This window comes from Euleptes europaea, chromosome 11 (genome assembly GCF_029931775.1).
Source record: "Euleptes europaea isolate rEulEur1 chromosome 11, rEulEur1.hap1, whole genome shotgun sequence".
NCBI lineage: Eukaryota > Metazoa > Chordata > Lepidosauria > Squamata > Sphaerodactylidae > Euleptes > Euleptes europaea.
Window position 1 is genome coordinate 19128859 of NC_079322.1, and position 19458 is coordinate 19148316.

The following is a 19458-nucleotide window of genomic DNA, read 5'->3' on the forward strand; positions in this document are numbered from 1 at the left end:
ATAGGCAAGGAGGGTCACGTTCATCCTCCCTCCACGCAGAGGCTCTAAAGATTCTCAACTGGGCGGAAAAACATCTTGCATCCATCAGGTCGGAACACATCAAGGGCGTGCCAAACCTTCAAGCCAATTGGCTAAGCAGGCAGCAAGTGGACGAGGGTGAATGGTCCCTGAACAGGGAGATTTACCAACTCATCCAAGCATGATTCGGTCGACCACTTTCTTTTCTGAACACGAAGGTGCTTTTTCTTGTGGCGGTGACGTCAGCAAGAAGAGTTTCAGAATTGGGAGCACTGTCATCAAGGGACAGTCTATGCACCTTTCATGCTGACAAGGTCGTACTTCGGCTAGATCCAGCCTTCATGCCTAAAGTGAACACGACCTTCCATAGACAGCAGGAGCTTATCCTACCCTCCTTTTGTCCAAAGCCACAGCATCTAAGGGAAAAGAACTTGCATTCCCTGGATCTCCGGAGGGCCATTCGAGTTTATCTCAAGCGCACTAAGTTGTTCAGAAGATCGGAAGCCCTCTTTGTCTCCATCTCACCTCCAAACAAAGGCCTCAAGTTATCTAATGTCTCCATCAGTAGATGTATACGACAGTGCATACACTTATGTTACCAACATTCGGGCACTCCATGCCCGCAAGGTATTACGGCGCACTCAGTTCGCGAAGCAGCGGCCTCAGCGGCCTTCGAAGGGCAAGCTTCGGTGTCAGAGATCTGCAGAGCGGCCACTTGGTCAAGTCTCTCCACATTCATAAAGCACTACAAAATCAACGCATATGCCTCAGCAGATGCGGCCTTCGGGAGACGAGTATTACAACAAGTGGTACGAAGCAGTGATCCCACCCAGATGGATCAGCTTTAGAAGATCCCGTCGCTGAAGATGTCCCCTGAGCTCAGAGAGAGAACGGAGCCTTGGCTTACCTGTGAGGGTTCCTTCTTCTCTGAGGGAAGGAGACATCTTACCCACCAACGGCGAAGTAAAAAAAAAAAAAAAAAAAAAGCCAAAGAAAAGAAAACCAGACTATCAGATATGCTATAGAACCTGAGAAGTGATTAATTTGTCATCTGACCAACTTAGGTTCCCATTAAATAATCAACTAACACCTTCGTGTTGTATTGCATGTTTATATGTTAGGACTCATCTACAGGTGGTTTTGTTAGTTCCGTGTTGACGAGCCAACAAGTTTTCCTGCCTTTATGTGTTCTGTTTGATATGTTATGTGCTTCCTGTCTTTTACCTGCTTTGGAAGTCCTCGAATTGGAAGTTGGGGGGGCGTTGCAGGACAAGGGCGGGAAGTTACAAGTTTGAGACCCTGCCTCTCCCTGAGTATAGGAACAGAAACACCCGTCGCTGAAGATGTCCCCTTCCCTCAGAGAAGAAGGAGCCCTCACAGGTAAGCCAAGGCTCCGTTCTCACACAGTTCCTGGAGATAATCACCTGATAAACATTAATTTCAATTTTGAAACTGCCATGTTTGCTTAATATTGTGATGACATCCATTGTTGTTACTTTAACGAAACAACGAATCTTTAGAAATGGAAAGTACTTAGTGGAAAAAGCAAACATTGGAAAAGTTTAAGACCCCCATCTTTAGTAGTGGAACCTCATGCTTGGAATGCTCCCCCCACTATTTTAAATATATTTTATTAAAAATTTAAACATTACAAACACATAAACATACACATACAGATTAAAACATCTTCCAAGGAGATCAGTGAATAGTTGTAAACAAGCCAATAAATGATCAAGTACCACTCATTTATACAGTCAATTCCACTTAATCATGAACTGCTGTAAATTGCATATATATCACATAAGCCTCTTACTCTTTAACTTTAGCAATCATCTAATTAATTAAAGCTCTGAGTTCTCACATTACAAACAATATCCAGTACTGCTACTCTTAGTCATACTTATCACCCCTAGGAATACTTTCCCCCTTGAAGCTGGCCTTTCTGTTAGCCCCATTTAGGGGTTATCTTTTGTACCCATTTTATGGTCTGCTTCTAGCATGAGGATTGATTATTGTTTTAGGCTGTTATTATTCTCATGGCTTGTTATTATGACTTGTTTTATTGTTGATTTTTCCTGTGTTTTTATTATTTTCTTGTATTTGTATATTGGGAGTAACCTCAAGTAGGTCTCTGGAGAGGCAGCGTAGGCATTGTCAAAATATGTACATATGTGTGGTGTTCAGTTTCATAAGTCCCTATCAGTAATCAGTAAAAACTAAGCACTGGAGCTAAATTGTTTGCATTGTGAGTAGTCCTGCTATTGAGAAGATTTTTGGGTGATGAGTGTTGTAACTACTACAGAAGTAAGCCAACCTTTACGTCCTGAGTGTAAAAAAAATATGATGCCCACCTACAGTGAGGGAAAAAAGTATTTGATCCCCTGCTGAATTTGCCCGTTTGCCTTCTGACGAAGAAATGACCAGTCCATAATTTTAATGGTAGGTCTATTGTAGCTGTGAGAGATAGAATAACGACAGGAAAAACCCCAGAAACCCAGAAGACAAAAGTCAGAGATTGATGTGCATTATAATGAGTGAAATAAGTATTTGATCCCTTTGCAAAAGATGACTTAGTACTTGGTGGCAAAATCCTTGTTGGCAATTACAGAGGTCAGACGTTTCTTGTAGGTGGCCACCAGGTTTGCACACATCTCAGGAGGTATTTTGCCCCACTCCTCTTTGCAGATCCTCTCCAAGTCAGTAAGATTTCGAGGCTGATGTGTAGCTACTCGAACCTTCAGCTCCCTCCACAGATTTTCAATGGGATTAAGGTCTGGAGACTGGCTAGGCCACTCCAGGACCTTAATGTGCTTCTTCTTGAGCCACTCCTTTGTTGCCTTTGCCGTGTGTTTTGGGTCATTGTCATGCTGGAATACCCATCCTCAACCCATTTTCAATGCCCTGGCTGAGGGAAGGAGGTGCTCACCCAAGATTTGACGATACATGGTCCCATCCATCGTCCCTTCGATGCGGTGAAGGTGTCCTGTCCCCTTAGCAGAAAAACACCCCCAAAGCATAATATGTCCCCCTCCATGTTTGACGATGGGGATGGTGTTCTTGGGGTCGTAGGCAGCATTCCTCCTCCTCCAAACACGGCAAGTTGAGTTGATGCCAAAGAGCTCAATTTTGGTCTCATCTGACCACAACACCTTCACCCAGTTCTCCTCTGGGTCATTCAGATGTGCATTGGCAAACTGCAGACGGGCCTGTACGTGTGCTGTCTTGAGCAAGGGGACCTTGCGGGCTCTGCAAGATCTCAGTCCTTCACGGCGTAGTGTGTTACCAACTGTTTTCATGGTGACTATGGTCCCAGCTGCCCTGAGATCATTGACAAGTCCCCCCCGTATAGTTCTGGGCTGCTTCATCACCGTTCTCATGATCATTGCAACTCCATGAGATGAGATCTTGCATGGAGCCCCAGACCGAGGGAGGTTGACAGTTAGGGTTAGGGTTAGGGTTGTCACCTTCTCACCAAGCTGCTTGGCAATAGCCTTGTAGCCCAGTCCAGCCTTGTGCAGGTCTACAATCTTGTCCCTGACATCCTTGGACAGCTCTTTAGTCTTGGTCAAGGTGGCTAGTTTGAAATCTGATGGATTGATTGCTTCTGTCGACAGCAGAACCCTAACCCTAACCCTAATCTGGCTGGTTGATAAGGGATCAAATACTTATTTCACTCATTATAATGCACATCAATCTCTGACTTTTGTCTTCTGGGTTTCTGGGGGTTTTCCTGCTGTTATTCTGTCTCTCACAGCTACAATAAACCTACCATTAAAATTATGGACTGGTCATTTCTTTGTCAGAGGGCAAATGGGCAAATTTAGCAGGGGATCAAATACTTTTTTCCCTCACTGTACGTGTGAAGACGTTGGTATGTCAAATCAAATCAAATCACACCTTTATTTGGCATTAACTTTGGTATGTCTTTAAACAGAAGAGGAAGGGAAGAGACAAGGGTTGAATTTGCCCAGACATGCTGGGAGCAAGCTCAGCATTAGTGGTGCTGCTAGCATCTCCAGGACTTACCTGGCTGGTGGCTGTGCAAATCAGGAGGCGATGATAGGCATAAGTCACTCATTGCCTTCTTCCTTGCCTCTGGTGCTGCTTGTGCCTTAAGGGCTCAGATCAGTTGCTTGGGCATAGAAACAGCCTAGCATGCCAAGCAAAATGAGCTGGCATGCTGCTATTTGACACATGTATCAAGGGTGTTAGTACAATCCCAGCACTGTGGTGAAGCCAGCTAACCTTTGGTTGGTAGCCTGTATGAATTTGGTAAGTCAACAGTACTCCCTATGCACCTATGAGATTCCAGGGTGGCATTGATCTTCATCATTCATGAGCCATTGCAGCTTCAAATAATACTTGTCAATTACATGGTCTAATGTGTGTGTAAAGTGCCAAGTCGCAGCCGACGTATGGCAACCTAGTAGGGTTTTCAAGGCAAGAGATGTTCAGAGGTGGTTTGCCTTCCACTGCATAGCAACCCTGGTAGTCCTTGGTGGTCTCCCGTCCAAGAACTAGCCAGGACCAACCCTGGTTAGCTTCTAAGTTCTGATGAGATCAGGCTAGCATGGAACATAGTCTAATACAAGCTCCAAATTTCCAGGGAACTATATTGTCAGTAGTATGATAATATATTATTAGTAGGTACATTCACACAAATCTGTGACCAGACCCCTTAAGAAAGAGATTGTCTCACTACTGGTGCCATGTTCCCAGAATAGCTGCATGCTTTGCTATTTTCAAACTGCTCCTTTCTTGTAGGCACCATTAATTTCAGTTCTTATCCCCTCATACTGCTTTGGAAACCACACAGTCAATGAGTAATGTGTTCAGTGCAAAAATACATTGGGCTGAAATTTAGGGAGTGCTGTGGGTTCAAGAAGTGATAGTACTTACTCTTCTGGATAGACTACAGTAAGAAAAATTGTACTGGGAAGCATGAGCCTACAGGAAACCAGACTTGCAGCTATATCCAACCCCACACACGTAAGTAACATATTTATATGGTTTCCAGTCTGCTCCAAGACGAGCCCTCTCAATAGGAGCCCTTTCATATAGCTATTGGAAGATTATTTCCATTTAAATATTCAGAGCTTTTCAAAGACCCCCTTTTTGTATCTACAGGCATGTAGAATTTTCTGCTTACCTGTGTGCAGAAGAATTTTAATTCCCGTAGTAAAACTGATTCCATCAGTTAGGTACATTATTCTCCCTGTCTCCCATTTAGTATGTTACTTTCCTGGCAGTAGAGTACACAGCACTTAGCAGCTGGTTTGTGAAACCATCAGTCAGGAAATTGTATGATAAATAGGGGGTAGCCAGGTTTAGTGGCACTTTATTCTGCTTCAGCAGTTTTAGCTTGACTTTGGAAAAATCATCATGTGGTATTTTGTCAAGGGCTGCAACAGGAGATGACTAGAGCGCAGGCAACTTATTACACATACCGCTTGAGTTATGATGTTCAACAGCTGTATTGCTCATGTGTAAATAATAAACTCTGAGCTGGATAATTATGGCGAATGCCAGTTATATGGGTTTCTCCTCGTCATGCAGAGTAGATGTAGACAGCTCTGTTACAATGATGGAATGCTTTGCCTTTCTCTTTTCCTCTCCTCGGAAACTCAAGGCACAAGTCAAGATGCAATGAGGAACTTAATGCAAGAGGGTTACCCAGAAGTACTCTTTGAGACTTATGACCAAGTTTGTTTTAGGGCAAGATGATGCTGTTTGAAATTTCAGGCAGTGTTGTCATATTCCCATAGATTTATACGACAAGTTGTAGTTATTCAAGTTATATGTAGTTATATGTAGTTATATTGTAGTTATATGCCTTGCAGGAATTAACGGCAAACCTGTTTATAGGGCTTTTTAAAAACCTGGTGTGCACACCAGGAGCCAGAAACACCATGGTTTTTTCAGCCATGTACAGAGAATGAACAATCCATTGGTGACATCCATCCATGTAGGAATGTTGCAGTTTATGAAGTGACCATAATTCTTTCATGCATGAAAAATGTACATCATGCTGTTGGGACAGATATGTGCCTGGCTTTCAGAGAATTCTATCTTTGTAAACTGGTGAGCTGAATTAAGGGTACAATAAAAGGATCCAGGAAATTGTGCTTTAAGGAGCTCCCCTGGCAGACCCTTCCTCTAAATGCTCCATCTTTATTTGGTGCAGTAGCTCTTAATATGAAAAACACAGTGAGTACCATAGGCATATGATTATTGGTTTTGCTATGTTTAAGGTGTGTGCTTGCACATATATTGTGCCCATGCATAGAATATCTGGGTCAGGAATTCCATCTAACACTAAACAGAATCAAGCACTTTATTATATGATATAACATTAATTTATTAAGTGTCTCGGTTGTAATCTGTTTTGGTCATAACTCTCACGAAGCTCTATAAAAATTAATCTTAAAATTCAAGATGGCACTTAATCTCTTATTTCTCATTTAAAACCCTATGGGAACATGGATTTGGGGAGATGGGAATAAGATTTGAGCCACATCGCTTCCTCAGAGGCTTCCCAGGTGGCGCAGCCCTGCCACAGCTCAAGGGGGCATTCCCAGGGCGTAAGGGCTGTGGAAGCTGCGTAAAGGCAGCTCCACCCCTGGGAACACCCCCCATGCCGACACGGGCTTTCTCTTCCGGGAAAGCCCTGTCGGCATGGCTGCATTGACAGCAGGGGCCAGCGGCGCCCAAACACCAGCGTGTTTGCCCTTGCGCTGGCGTAGGTGCCACTTTATTCTGTAATAAAGTGGCACCTACTCTGGCGTGGGGTCATGCCTGCTCCAAAGGAGCTTTGCCCCCCCCTTCAGAAATGGGCTGTAAGTAGCTACTCAACTCACCCTATCCCTTATCTGCAATACAGGGCTAATAACACTGGCCTACCTTAACAGGGCCGTTGTAAGGATTGCTACAGAATGACGTGCATGAAGGGTATCAAATGCTGAAAGTACAATTCTTTGTCATCATCAACATCATTATTTAATGTGTATGTTTGCTATTAAGTGTCATTGTTTTTTTGTGGCTGCATAAAAGGCAGAATCAACAAGTGAAACCTGGCATAGAGAGTGGGAAACTTTAAGTGAGGATTTCTGACTGTTATGCCCTTATTAAAACTGCAGAGCCTGTCTCCATAAAAAAGATGCAGCTCTTTTAATTTCCAGGCTGCACAGTTTTATAAATCTAAGTCCACTGAAATTTAACATTGCACTGTTAAAATGTGTTGCTTAAATACAGAAAGGGGACTCTGCATCCCAAATAAAGAGGATTACGTTTGATAGAATGATATTCTACTTGCAGTAAATCTTTTTTGGTGCCTCACTCAGATCACGTCCCTTAGTATGGCTCTCTCTTTTTTAGGATATGCTCGTTCCATAGAAACTGCTTCTGAAAGTCCCTTAACGTGCCTGTTTCAGTAATATGATCTTGGCAACCCAAGTCTTGGGCAACGGGCAGGGACATTTGTCTTTGGAGGAGATGGATGCAAGCAGCCTTTTACGAGGTATCTTGGCAGTTATGGTTAATGCTTCAACTGGATAATCCAAATGCCAGGCTCTTAAGTAAGACTAAGATACCTACTCATCTCTCATAAAAGAAGTAAATGGATTCCTCTTTATAGCTGAATTACAAAGCCCTTCTTACTCTGGAGTAATCCTGGGGTAGTGCTGTATTCTTCTTTGGCTTGCCATTGAAACGCCTCCAGATTAAATAGTTTGTGGATTGTAATCTCTGTCCTTTTTATTTGTGAACCTCCCTTCCTCAGTACATTCCTTCTTGATTTCAGACTGCCCTGTGACCTCTGGGGCTAGTGAATGATGGAAAATGCTCCACAAGTACTGAAATGTCTGTCAGCTGTGCGCTCCTGTGAGTCTCTATAATTCATGCTGAGCCTTCTGGAAGCTGGTGGGGATTGGCACTGCTGCAGAGAGCTTTCCCATATGGAGTGCATTGGGGATCAAGGCCTAGATGTTTATGTTGTGGGGAGGAGGGGGTGCAGGCAGGCAGGCAGGCAGGCAGAGGCATTAAGAAATGTTAGTGTAAGTAGTGCTTTGTTGTTCACGTTAGCAATTTACTGCAGTTCTCCCAGATGACAGATCAGTTCAAAACTTGTTGGCAAAGAAAGTGGTGGACAAGGCAGAATCTAAAGAATTAGGAATCTTTAAAGAAAGAAAAGACTTTTTTATGGCAACTAGGAACTCATCTGTTCAGAATCTGATCTGTGGCAATACTTGCTTATGGGAGTGCTCTAGTAATGTGAAGATTGTAAGTCTGCACAGTTGAAGTGTTTGTTTGCATTTTAAAAATTGCTGTATGGCCTTTCTCCCAGTGTGCGATCCAAGGTAGCTTACAGATCATCAGTAAAGCAGAGGATGAAAACTGTACATTAAAATCCATTAAACATTTTAAAACACCAGTATAAAACTGAAGACCAACTTGAAACCAGGCCTGGAGGCAGGTAACACCCAGATTGCATCCAGAGTGGCCAGTAACAGGAAAGGAAGAAATGGTGGCAGGGAGAAAACTTACACCACAGAAACCTGAATGATCAGTTTTGTCTGGTACATAAAAGACAGGAGAGAAGGGGCCAGGTAGATCTACCTCAGGTGAAGAAGATGCATCACAGTTTTTTTAAAAAAAACGTTATATAGTGAATTGCTGTTCTGGTTTGTATGCTGTAAGAACCCTTCAGAATTTTCATTTTTTGTTGTTCATGAGTTTGGAGGCACCTTAAAGGCACATCTTAGCCCACCTATGCTTCCCAGTATGAGACTAACTGCTCTGTTAGATACTTGTGAAATATCTAGCATGATAAGATTTCAGATTTTTCAAAACCTCATGAAGGAATATTTGCATAGAATTTAGTTACTCATCTCCTAGCCTGTGACTTCCTTTCTGCTCTTCTGCTGCTGGATTTATTGTGAACATAAAAAGTATTCTATTCTTGTGACCCATTGCATAGCTTACAAGAGGCTAATTGTTTCTCCATGTGACTTAAGTAAGGAAAACATTAATGACTCATACATCTTACAAGCATCGACAATGACAGTAACTGTGAGACTTTGAAAGCCAGTAGAACTGTAAAGTGAAATTAAAATAATCATTCTAGATTGAATGTGCATACATTGGGTGTTTTCCATCTCCCTTCTTTGCAAATTTAGGGTAATCTTCACCTCCTGTCTTTATTCTCCTTCCACATCTGTGTAGTTGCCAACCATTCTCTCACCTTGCTTTTTTTTCTTGCTTTGTTTGCTGCTAAAAAACTTTGATCAGAGTCTGATGTCATCTCATCTAGGCTACCCCAAAAGACATGGTGTGTGAGATCATCAAAGACAGAGGTGTAGTGTTTTAGTAAACTGGAGATTCAACTGCCTACTCTGAAAGGGTGTTTTACACGTGTGAATTTTACATTAACATATTCTGTGAAAATTGGGGAGTTCTCTTGGACCCAGCCCCCTTTTGGAATATCCTGTTAGCATGCCAGCAAAAGTTGCTTTTTATCAACTGCTTTGAACTTGAACGTTGTAGCCAAAGAGATGTACACCATTGTAATTTTTAGATTATAGAACACACTGTATGTGGGGGTGCAGTTTGGAACCTGCAACTGCTTCAGAATGTTGAATTGCTGTCTGGAAGGGATTGCCCAGTGTCCATTACTCCTATCTTAAAATCTCAAGTTGCCACTTACTACCTTGAAAGCCCTTCATTACCTGAGACCCACATACCTGAAAAACAGTCTCTTCTGGTACAAGCTCCAACAAGCGGCGTCTCTGATAATTTACTGTGCATTCCTGAGGTTTTCATTTTTTGTTGTTCATGAGTTTGGGGGCCGATTCCTCTTAGGAGGCGGCATGACCTTGCCGTCAGCGTAAGTGCGTCTAGTCACAGCACAAGACACACTTATGCTGGCGGCAAGGGCAGTTCCGTCAGCAGCGTTCCTTCACCGGCACAGTCTCCCCGTGGCGCAGACCAAGGCGGAGACTTGCGGCACTGGCGTGGGGGGGAGCGTTCCTGGGGCGGGCTAGGGGGAGAAGCCGCTGGTAGGCAGCTTCCTGTGCCCTTTCGCCCCATTATGCCGGCACTAAGAACAGCGTTGCTGCGCCTGCTTTTTACAGGCGCAGCCTCGCTGTTCTCTATGGGGCAAAAGGCCCCGTTTAACCAAAAAAAAAAAAAAAGCTGCGAAAAGACTTTGTTTTGTTTTTCGGCGTACAGGGAACGGCTTTAGGAGGCGGCTTGCCTGCGCCTTCTCCCCGCTATTCCCATACGCCGAATCTCAGGAATGCGCGGTAAGGCAGCTTATCCTGATTATTCCCTCTTGGAGGCAGATGAAAATTTATCCAGCCCTTTCTCAGGCTTCCTCAGTTGTTTGTATGTACAGTTTTATGGAATTGTCTGAGCTGCCGTTAACCTCTTGGCCTTAAGGAAATTGTACAACTGAACTGTACAAGGGGGCTTTTAAGGGTGGTTAGTGAATCCGATGTTTATTTGTGTCTTGTGTCATTATTCTTATATGGGTTTGTTCCTGCTTGTGATTTATTCAAAATTCTTGCTTTGGGTCACATAGAAGGAGAAAAACAGGTTGCAATCTTTTAATGACCTAAACAAACATAGTTATTTAGAGCTCTTATGAATTTGCCATTCTTGGACAGTGTGGTATAACTGGGGACTTTCATGAGACTGTGCCAACTTGAAGTTCTCCCTAGAGACTCTGGCCATTGACGCTTGGGTGTTTCCTCGTGGTCTCCCCGCCAACTACTTCGGGGCTTTGCCTTGACTATGCATGCATTTTCCGACCATCTACCTGCGCATTTCCACGCGTTTTGCCCAGGGTTTTTTGGATGCTGGCTAAACACAAGAGTGAGGCGTCCTCAAAGTAGTCGGTGGGGTTACCGCGAGCAAATGGCCATGTATTCTTTGATGGATTCAATGTCCCCTGTGTCACAGCTTTAATTAAACAAACAGGTTTCTAGCTCCTGCAGTTGAGATGAATATGTGAGTAATTTTTGTTGCGGTTCACAAAGCCAGAATGGGATTGAGCTAAACTTTTGGTGTGTGAGGCTTCAGTGCTCTTAGTAGCTCTTTTTCATTTCCATATCAACATAATTTGCATAATATGTTTAGGTTATATAATTTTGTCTTTTGTGATACACAGTTTAGATTTTTTAAAGTCATACTTAGCCTCCTTAGTTAATCGACTAGATTTTTATTCCTCCAGGTTCTCTTGATCATATAATTGTACTGGTTCAGATATAACTCTGCACTTTTAGTGTTTTGAATACTCACCTCTATTTGATATACTTTGTTTAACAATTTTTAAAATTTATGTTTCACTAAGGTTTCTTTCTTCTGCATAAAAATAAATAATATGAGGGGCGTGCTTATGAAAGGCTAGCTGATCCCTTTGATCTGACACTTCACATATGCGCACTGTAATTATTTATTAAAGACTTCTTTATGTAATTTTCCATTAAAGCTATGAAAAGAGAATATTAAAATTGAGACATGAATATTCATGCTTGCCAAGGCAAATTGGATGAGCCCAGCTTTGTCTCCTGTGCTTGGTTTGGATTTGTGCAAATGAAAAGTATTTTGGATGCAGTTTAGCGCTATCCTCATCATGAGCCTCTTCATGTTATTGATGAGACAGGAAGAATTTTAAGATGTGGTAGTGACAAAATCAGCTTTCTGAAAAATCTCAGCTCTCACTAAAAAAAGGAGGATGTTGTCAGCCCTCGTGGCTATAAAGACAAACTGGATTGTGTTAATGCATGCTCAAATCTGAGAAGCCAGAGGGGTAGCTGAATAAGATGTCCCGTTTGAGGCAGGTCTTCAGTGCCTTACGTAACTCAAATAGCAAAACCAGAAGAATGCATTACACAAGATTTTAAAAGTTACGCAAAATGGATGTATTTGCATAATTTTCACATTGACTGTACTGTTGTCTAGATGCTCTTGGTGCAGAATCCTTATTTTCTTGGCACAGAATATTAATATTTTTAGTACAGCATCCACACAGCCCTGCTTATTGGATCTTCTTTTCAATTTACATTGCTAAGAATTAGAAATAACACTAAGATCTGGGGACCAATTTTCTTTTTGCAGATCCGCCTCACCTTTTCCCAGCATTCCACCCTCCCGTACCAATTGACGCAAGACATCATGAGGGGCGCTACCATTATGAACCATCTCCCATTCCTCCGCTGCATGTGTAAGTACAAACATTTGCAATATCAGAAGCAACTTGGCATGTTAAAGAACATCTGAAAAAGAAGAGTGAGCACTGCTGGGCTTTTTTTTTTTTTTTTTTGCTGCCTAAGGCATGATACTTCCATTTGCCAGCAGACATATCAAGGGGAGTTTTCTTTCATATAAACATACGCAGCTGCCAAGTTATACTATTGGTCCATCTGGCTGTACCTCTTCAGAACCTCTGACAGAGGTGGTTTTTCCTAAAAATTTGTTACTTGGGATCCTTTCTAGTTTGGGATGTCATGAATTATATATAGGACCCTCTGCATGCAAAAGCATATGCTCTGCCACTGGGACATAGCACCTTCTCATATAACACTTCTTCAAATTTATAATGATAAAGCTGTTGGGGTTCAATCTGCCTCAAAGTCACACTTCTTACTCCACACGTGTTCTTATGACAAGTCATTTTGGGTCCTATTTAAGGAGTAAAGCAGGAAAAATCATTTAAAGCAAACAAATATAAATAAGTGTGGGTGATTGTGATGAGGAAAGGGCACATCTATCAGTCTGCCTATCTCATTGTTATCCAGCTCTTCCTCTGAGGATCTTCTACAGGAGTTCCAGCCTGTCTTTTGTATTAATCTCATTTATATGTATAAATTGAAAATGGTTGCAAATTCATGGCATACCTTCTTAGTAATGTTGTGTTCTGTTAGTTCAGTTCTGTTCACACAATAGGATGTTTGGGAAGCACACCTATGAAAAGCCATACTGTATACCCCCTGGACACTCTTTTGCTGATGGTGGTTAACACAATGACAAAAGTCCTCATTTTGCTCCTACCATTGTCAACTGAATGGAAGTTTGGAGAGGTCCTGGAAATGTACTTTAATGTATGGCTCAGTGTGGCCTGGATGCACCCTTGTTCTGCTTAGCTTCTTATTCACAGTAGTTTGCAGTATAGAGGATTAATGCATGTTGAGGAATTCTTCATGGCCTCTTTACAACTCCACATATTTAGAATTATATCCCACTATAGCGGGGCTCAGGGCAGGTAACAACAAATCAAATACATTTAAAAACAGAAACAATTAAAATAGATTAAAATCAATAAAATACAAATAAGATGGCACCCTGAGAATAACAAACCCTCCACAAAGTAATTGAGGAGGGAGACTGAGGGGAGCCTATGGAAGAGAGGGGGCTCTGCTTGATGACTGGTGGATGTAATAGATGAAAGTCCTCAACCATGTGCCTGGTGGAACATCTCAGTCTTGTAGGCCCTACAGAACTGGGCCAGATTCCGCAGGGCACTGGTCTCCTCAGAAAGAGAGTTTCACCAGGCAGGGGCCATGGCCGAAAAGGCCCTGGCCAAGGACAATTCGACTGCTCTCAGGCCAGGGACTTCCAGTAGATTTTGGGAAGTAGAGTGAAGCATTTTCGGGGGGACATAGTGGGAGAGGTGGTCCCACAAGGATGAGGTTCTCACACTGTTAAGGGCTTTAAAGGTTAAAACCAGCACCTTGAATCTGATCCAGAAGCATATCGGCAACCAGTGCAGCTGGCGGAGAATAGGTTGAACAGAAACTCCAAAGGGTTCTTGTTAGGACCCTCACAGCTGCATTCTGTACCAATTGAAGCTTACGGAGTAGTATCAGGGGCAACCCTGCATAGAGTGAGTTACAGTAATCCAGTCTGGAGGTGACCATTGCATGGATCACTGGCCAAGTCAGAACGAGACAGGTAGGGGGCTAATTGCTGAAAACGGTGAAGATGATAAAGACCTGAACTGGTTACAGTCAAGACCTGCTGTTCCATGGTCAGCGATGCATCCAGGATGACACCCAGATGCCTGTCCTCTCAAGTGCTAGTAATTGTAGTTCTTGCCTTAGTGTGGTCTGGCTCAGCCATAGGACCTCCGTCTTAGATGGATTCGGTTACAGCTGGTTCAGCCTCAACCACTTTACCACCACCTCTAGGCAACTAATTGGGTCCACTGCCACCAATCCCAACTAGTCGTCCATCAACAGGTAGTACTGGCTGTCATCTGCATATTGGTGACAACCCAGCCCAAAACCTCTGACTAACTGGGCAAGATGGCACATATAAAGAGAAAAGCACTGGGAAGAGGACTGACCCTTGTGGCACCCTGCAGAGCAGGGGGAGATGGGAGGATACCCTTCCTCCTAGCACCACCCTTTGTCCCCGACCCTGGAGAAAGGAGGGAAGCCACTGTAAAGCCATTCCCCGAAGTCCAAGGTCGGCTAGGCAGTGATTTAACAGATCGTGATCAACCATATCGAACACTGCTGAAAGATTGAGTAAAATCAGCAGCACCGACCCATCTCGATCCAGTTGTCAGTTCCATGACCAGGCTGGAAGCTCAATTGAAAAGGGTGGAGAGCTGTTGTGTCTTCCAGGTATTTCTGGAGCTGCTCAGCCACCACTCTTTCCAAGACCTTACCCAGAAATGGAAGATTCAAGACTGGGTGGTAATTTAACTGGTCAGCTGGATCCAGAGTAGGACACCCTCGGAACATGAGAATTGGTGGTTATGCCTCTTCCCTTTGAGAGGAGCCGTATAAATATCAGTCTGTTCATTGCATGGAACTATCTTTCTTTTGTCTCTTTCTATTTTCTATTACTAGGGCAATGCTCTTGTAATTCTATAGATTTTTAATACTGCACTTCAGATGTTCTGGGACATTGTACCAAAAACAATTTGAAACGGAGTCCTGACATGTAAAGCAGAAATGGCGTTTCATATGGTTCCACATGAGTCATTTAGTCTTTGTTTACCTAATTTTGACAGACAAAGCAGACAATGTTTTTGGTAATCCATTGTACTCCAGTGTTCTCTGTGTTGTTTTCCATCTTTCTCATGAGCATTGAAGGGCTGGAGAAGGTGCAGAATAGGACAATTATAATGATCATGAGATCCAGCTTCTGCCATATGAGACAAGGCTACATCACTCTGAAGTTTATTAGCTTAGAGGAAATGGTGACTGAAGGGGTAACATGATACAGAATTATGCATGGTATAGAGAAAAACTTCTCTCATAATGCAAAAACTTGGGGTCACTCAGTGAAACTAATTGGCAGAGGACCACCCGAGTCCTCTGCTGAAAAGAAGGTGCAGTTTATAAACCGAATAAATTAAAAATAAAAACCCAGAGAGATTCAAGAAAGACAAAGAGATTCAAGAAAGACAAAGAAAAGTGATGCATGCAATGGGTAGTTGAGTTGGGGAGTTCATTGCCACAAAATATGATGGACTATGGGGCCTGCCAAAAGTTTGGAAAATAGGACTATCATCGTCTGTTAGCCCTGGTAGCTACATGGAACCTCCATGGACAAAGGCAGAATGCCTCTGGTTGTTAGATGCTGGGGAGCAGTCAGCAGGAGAGGGCTGTTGCCCGTGTACCTCAATTGTGGGCTTCCTGTGGCATATGACTGGTCACTGCTGGAAACTGAATGCTGAACTAAATGGACCAATGGTCTGATCCAGCATGGCTGCTTTTAAGTATAGAACAGATAAATGGAGAAAATAGGATGGGAGTCAAGGCACGTCCAGGCTCAAGAGGGTAGGGAGAAAAAGGGAAATAAAGCAGGTTGGTTTATGGACAGAGCGCTCAGGAAGACTGAACTAAGGACTTCTAATGTGAGCTGTTGGCAGGCCTCTGGCGGTTTCTTCCTGCTTCCTTTTACAAGGGCTTCTAGGAGATGGGACATGAGACCAGACCAGACAAATTAGTCCCAGGTGAGGCTAACTTGAAGCCAGCAGGACAGGCATGATTCCTGACATTCATGTGCAAGGGTAACATTTTCAGCAAAATGTAAACGAACATTAGGCCACTAAGCTGCCTTACAATGACATGGCATGTTACAGAGACAAAACCAGAAAATTTCAGGGTGGGGAGGGGGGTCAGGGTACCCTACTTATGAAAAACTACAGAGTTAGCCATGTAGGCAGATGTGCAAATGAATCCTATGTGTGAAGAACAAAAATCATATGCAAGTCTATTTCTGACTACACAATCAGGTGATTTGACTCCAAGCCAGGGGTGTCAAACTCATCTGTTGTGAGGGCCAGAAAGGACATAAATGTCACTTGGTCGGGCTGGGCCATGCCTTGCCAGCCCTGACTGGGACTGGGGGGGGGGCATGGCTGCCTGGGTTGGTGAGCCTGCATCGGGCTCATCGGCCCAGATCGAGAGTAGGGGGGTGGTTGCCTCGGCTGAATTGTGGGCCGGATAAGAACTCTCAAGGGGCCGGATCCAGCCCCCGGGCCGTAAGCTTGATACCCCTGCTCTAACCATTTATCTCTTTGTGAGCACTTGTCCCCGTAGTAATCCCACAAACAACATCCACAGATGAGTAGTCCAAAAGAGAGTTGATTTATTAGAAAACCTACAGGTATACAGAGCTAACAGGTAAGTTGGCACGAATGAGAGCTAAAGGCACGGCCTAAGGCCGATATGGAAGAGCATTGGTCATATCAGATAGTAGTGGCAGCCATGGCAACCACCCTCCCTACGAGGGCAGTTCCCACAGAGTTAGCGAAAGGAATTTGACAGTTAACAGGCCCGGCCTTGGGACGCACCTGGTGAAACCAAAACACACACGCACCTGGCTGTCTTGGCGGAGAGCAGGCCTGACACTCTTTTGAAAACTGTGGCCACTTTAGCCGATGTGTATTTGCATGTACATGTTTGCAGCCTGTGACATGGTATTCTGATGCTTGGTCCTATGCAGGAGGTAACGCAGGTGATGGTAACATTCTCCCTACTCCTTCTCCCCAGCACAGATTCCCTGCTTCCTCCACGTGTTGTGCAAAACCAAGGTTGAGGCAGACATGTGAAGGGTCACTGTGGTTAATACCAGCTAGGGTTCTCCCTTAACTCTGGTTTACAAACTATTTCATAGCCTGATTGGGGTGGGACCCTGGATTGCATTCACCATAGTTAACATTCATGCAGAAGTAATACTAAACCAGATTTAAGAGAGAGATGAAAGAAGGAAAAGGAGATTCGCTTTGGGGAAGGGGAGCGTGCATTCCTGAGTCTGCCTCTTGATTTGCAAGCTGCAGTGCTTCAAAGTTTTACTGTACCTTTGCAAAGGTTTCCTTGTACAACCAAAGGGCAAGATTTACTTTTGTAGTGCCTGGAGTTTATCTGTCTGCGGATTCAGTGAAGCAAAACGGTGCCACTGCCTTAGTGGTGCGCCTGATAATAGGTAGCTGGCAACTGTTGCCTATATATTTTGTTGACGTTTATTCTGCGGGCTGTCATTCTATAAGCACTAAATTAAAAAGAACCAAACCTGGTAAAATACCACTAGGCAAAACAGGCCTGTTCGTTGTCGTTGGGGTTTCTTTTCCCCTTTTCTGTTCCACTTCTTGGAATTCTTCATGGTTAAAAACATCCCGTAATGTCAAAAAGCTTTCCCCTAGTGATAGCTATGAAAGGTAATGAAATTTTGGGTAGAGTTTTGTAAGCCTCATCGGCCACACGAGTGCAGGCCCGATCAGTTGATTGATGGGATTGTCCCCCAAACAAAATGGCAACTGTGACAGAGTGCACAGTTTACACTAAGATAAAGGAAAATACCAGCGATAACAGTTTAATAATAATAATTTATTAATATGGTCACTGACCAGCAAAAAACAACAGCAGTGACATCCACAACAGATAATAAGAGAACCACAGCTACTACTACTACTACAAATAATCTAAGCCTAAAAATTACATATTACATGTATGAATAAAATTTATATAAACATTGTATTACTTGGTGTGACCCCCTTAATATTTTGAGTAATAAAGTATTTCTGTTACTCTTATCCTGTCAGGATATGACGTGTTTGAATAGCTGCAGTGCAGAATTTAGTAAACTGTGATTTTTCATCATTTAGGAGATTCTTAGCCAGAAACTCATCTGGTTGGTCAGGGAAAGAACCCTTGTGGGGACTTCTTGGTAGAATGAACGGCGGATCAAGGCATGTTCTGAAGGTTCTATAGGGACCTTCATATATCTACAGTTTATTTTCTAAAAAAGGGAATCTTTATGTAGAGTTAGACATTACCTTACTGTAGATGAAGTCAGGAATGTCAAAAACATAGAAAGGGAGGGGGAAACGTATCCAGTGTGTGGGATTTCAAAATCCGAAAGTGCCACTGTAATCCATAAAAACCCAAAGCCACAAGGCTGGTTTAGTCCTTTGCTAAAAGGCTTGATATATACATTTAATCATCTCTAATAATCCCCCACTCGCACTGTGGAAAGAAAAGAAGAAAAGCACAAGTAATACTTTGAAGAATAATGCTAGTTGTTTAGATGGCAGATTGCTTTGCCACAGCTATTAGTTACAGCTGTGTAATTACATATATGCTGGAGAAAAAAAATGAAGTTGTTTTAAAACAAGTCCTCCTCTGTGAGCAGAATTAATTGATATTAACAATCCTAACTACATGCCCAAGTACACACACAATATTTTACTGGCAGTTATTTTGGATCAGTCTTATTAACCAAATTGTAATTTCAGTAGAAATTTGCCTGAAGGTTGGCAATAAATCTGTGTTGCAGTCTTCCTTGGGCATTAAAGAAAAACTGGGTATTTATAGTTGGGATGGGGTGGGGAGGTAGAGAAGAGAGGAGGCTTCCAGGAACTGGTGATTTATTTTTCCATTGAGGTTATTTGCGTCTGTTATTATTTGGATTGTACTCAGTTGTGCAATAAAATGCATTTGAAAGGTCTGAAATAAACCAGCTCAAAGGGTTGTTTCTGCCTTTAAAAGACACACAGTGCACCCATTTCTGAAGATATCTGTGAATGCATCATGAGAATAATGGTATGCATGCCAGCTTGGGAAGAAGAGCTGTGCTCTGCTGAGCTCCCCCCTCCCCGCCTCATCCTAAACATGTTAAAGCAGAAATAAGTCCCAATGAATTCAGTAGGTGTGTTTACTTATTTAGTACATTTTTATTCCGTCCTTCCTCACAGGAACATAGGATATCATACATTGTTCTGTTTTCCATTTTAGCCTCACAGCAATAACCCTTTGAGGTTAGGTTAGGCTGAGAGTGAATGTTTCACCCAAAGTCATGCAGTGAGCTTCCATCGCAATGGAGATTTGAGCCTGGGTCTCCCAGATACTAGTTTGACATATCACTACACCTTACTGGGTCTTGAATAGGGTTTAGGACTCAGTCTGAATCAATTAGAATCTGAATGAG

General features: G+C 43.0%; 1 protein-coding gene across 1 annotated transcript in view; it reads left to right on the forward strand.

The window, feature by feature from the left end:
• The window catches only part of GLI3 (GLI family zinc finger 3), a 309607-nt gene that overhangs the window by 168510 nt on the left and 121639 nt on the right, over positions 1–19458 (forward strand). The window contains exon 5 of the mRNA XM_056857509.1: positions 12133–12238. Within this exon, the coding sequence (XP_056713487.1) occupies positions 12133–12238 (106 nt within the window). The remainder of the gene's footprint in view (positions 1–12132; positions 12239–19458) is intronic.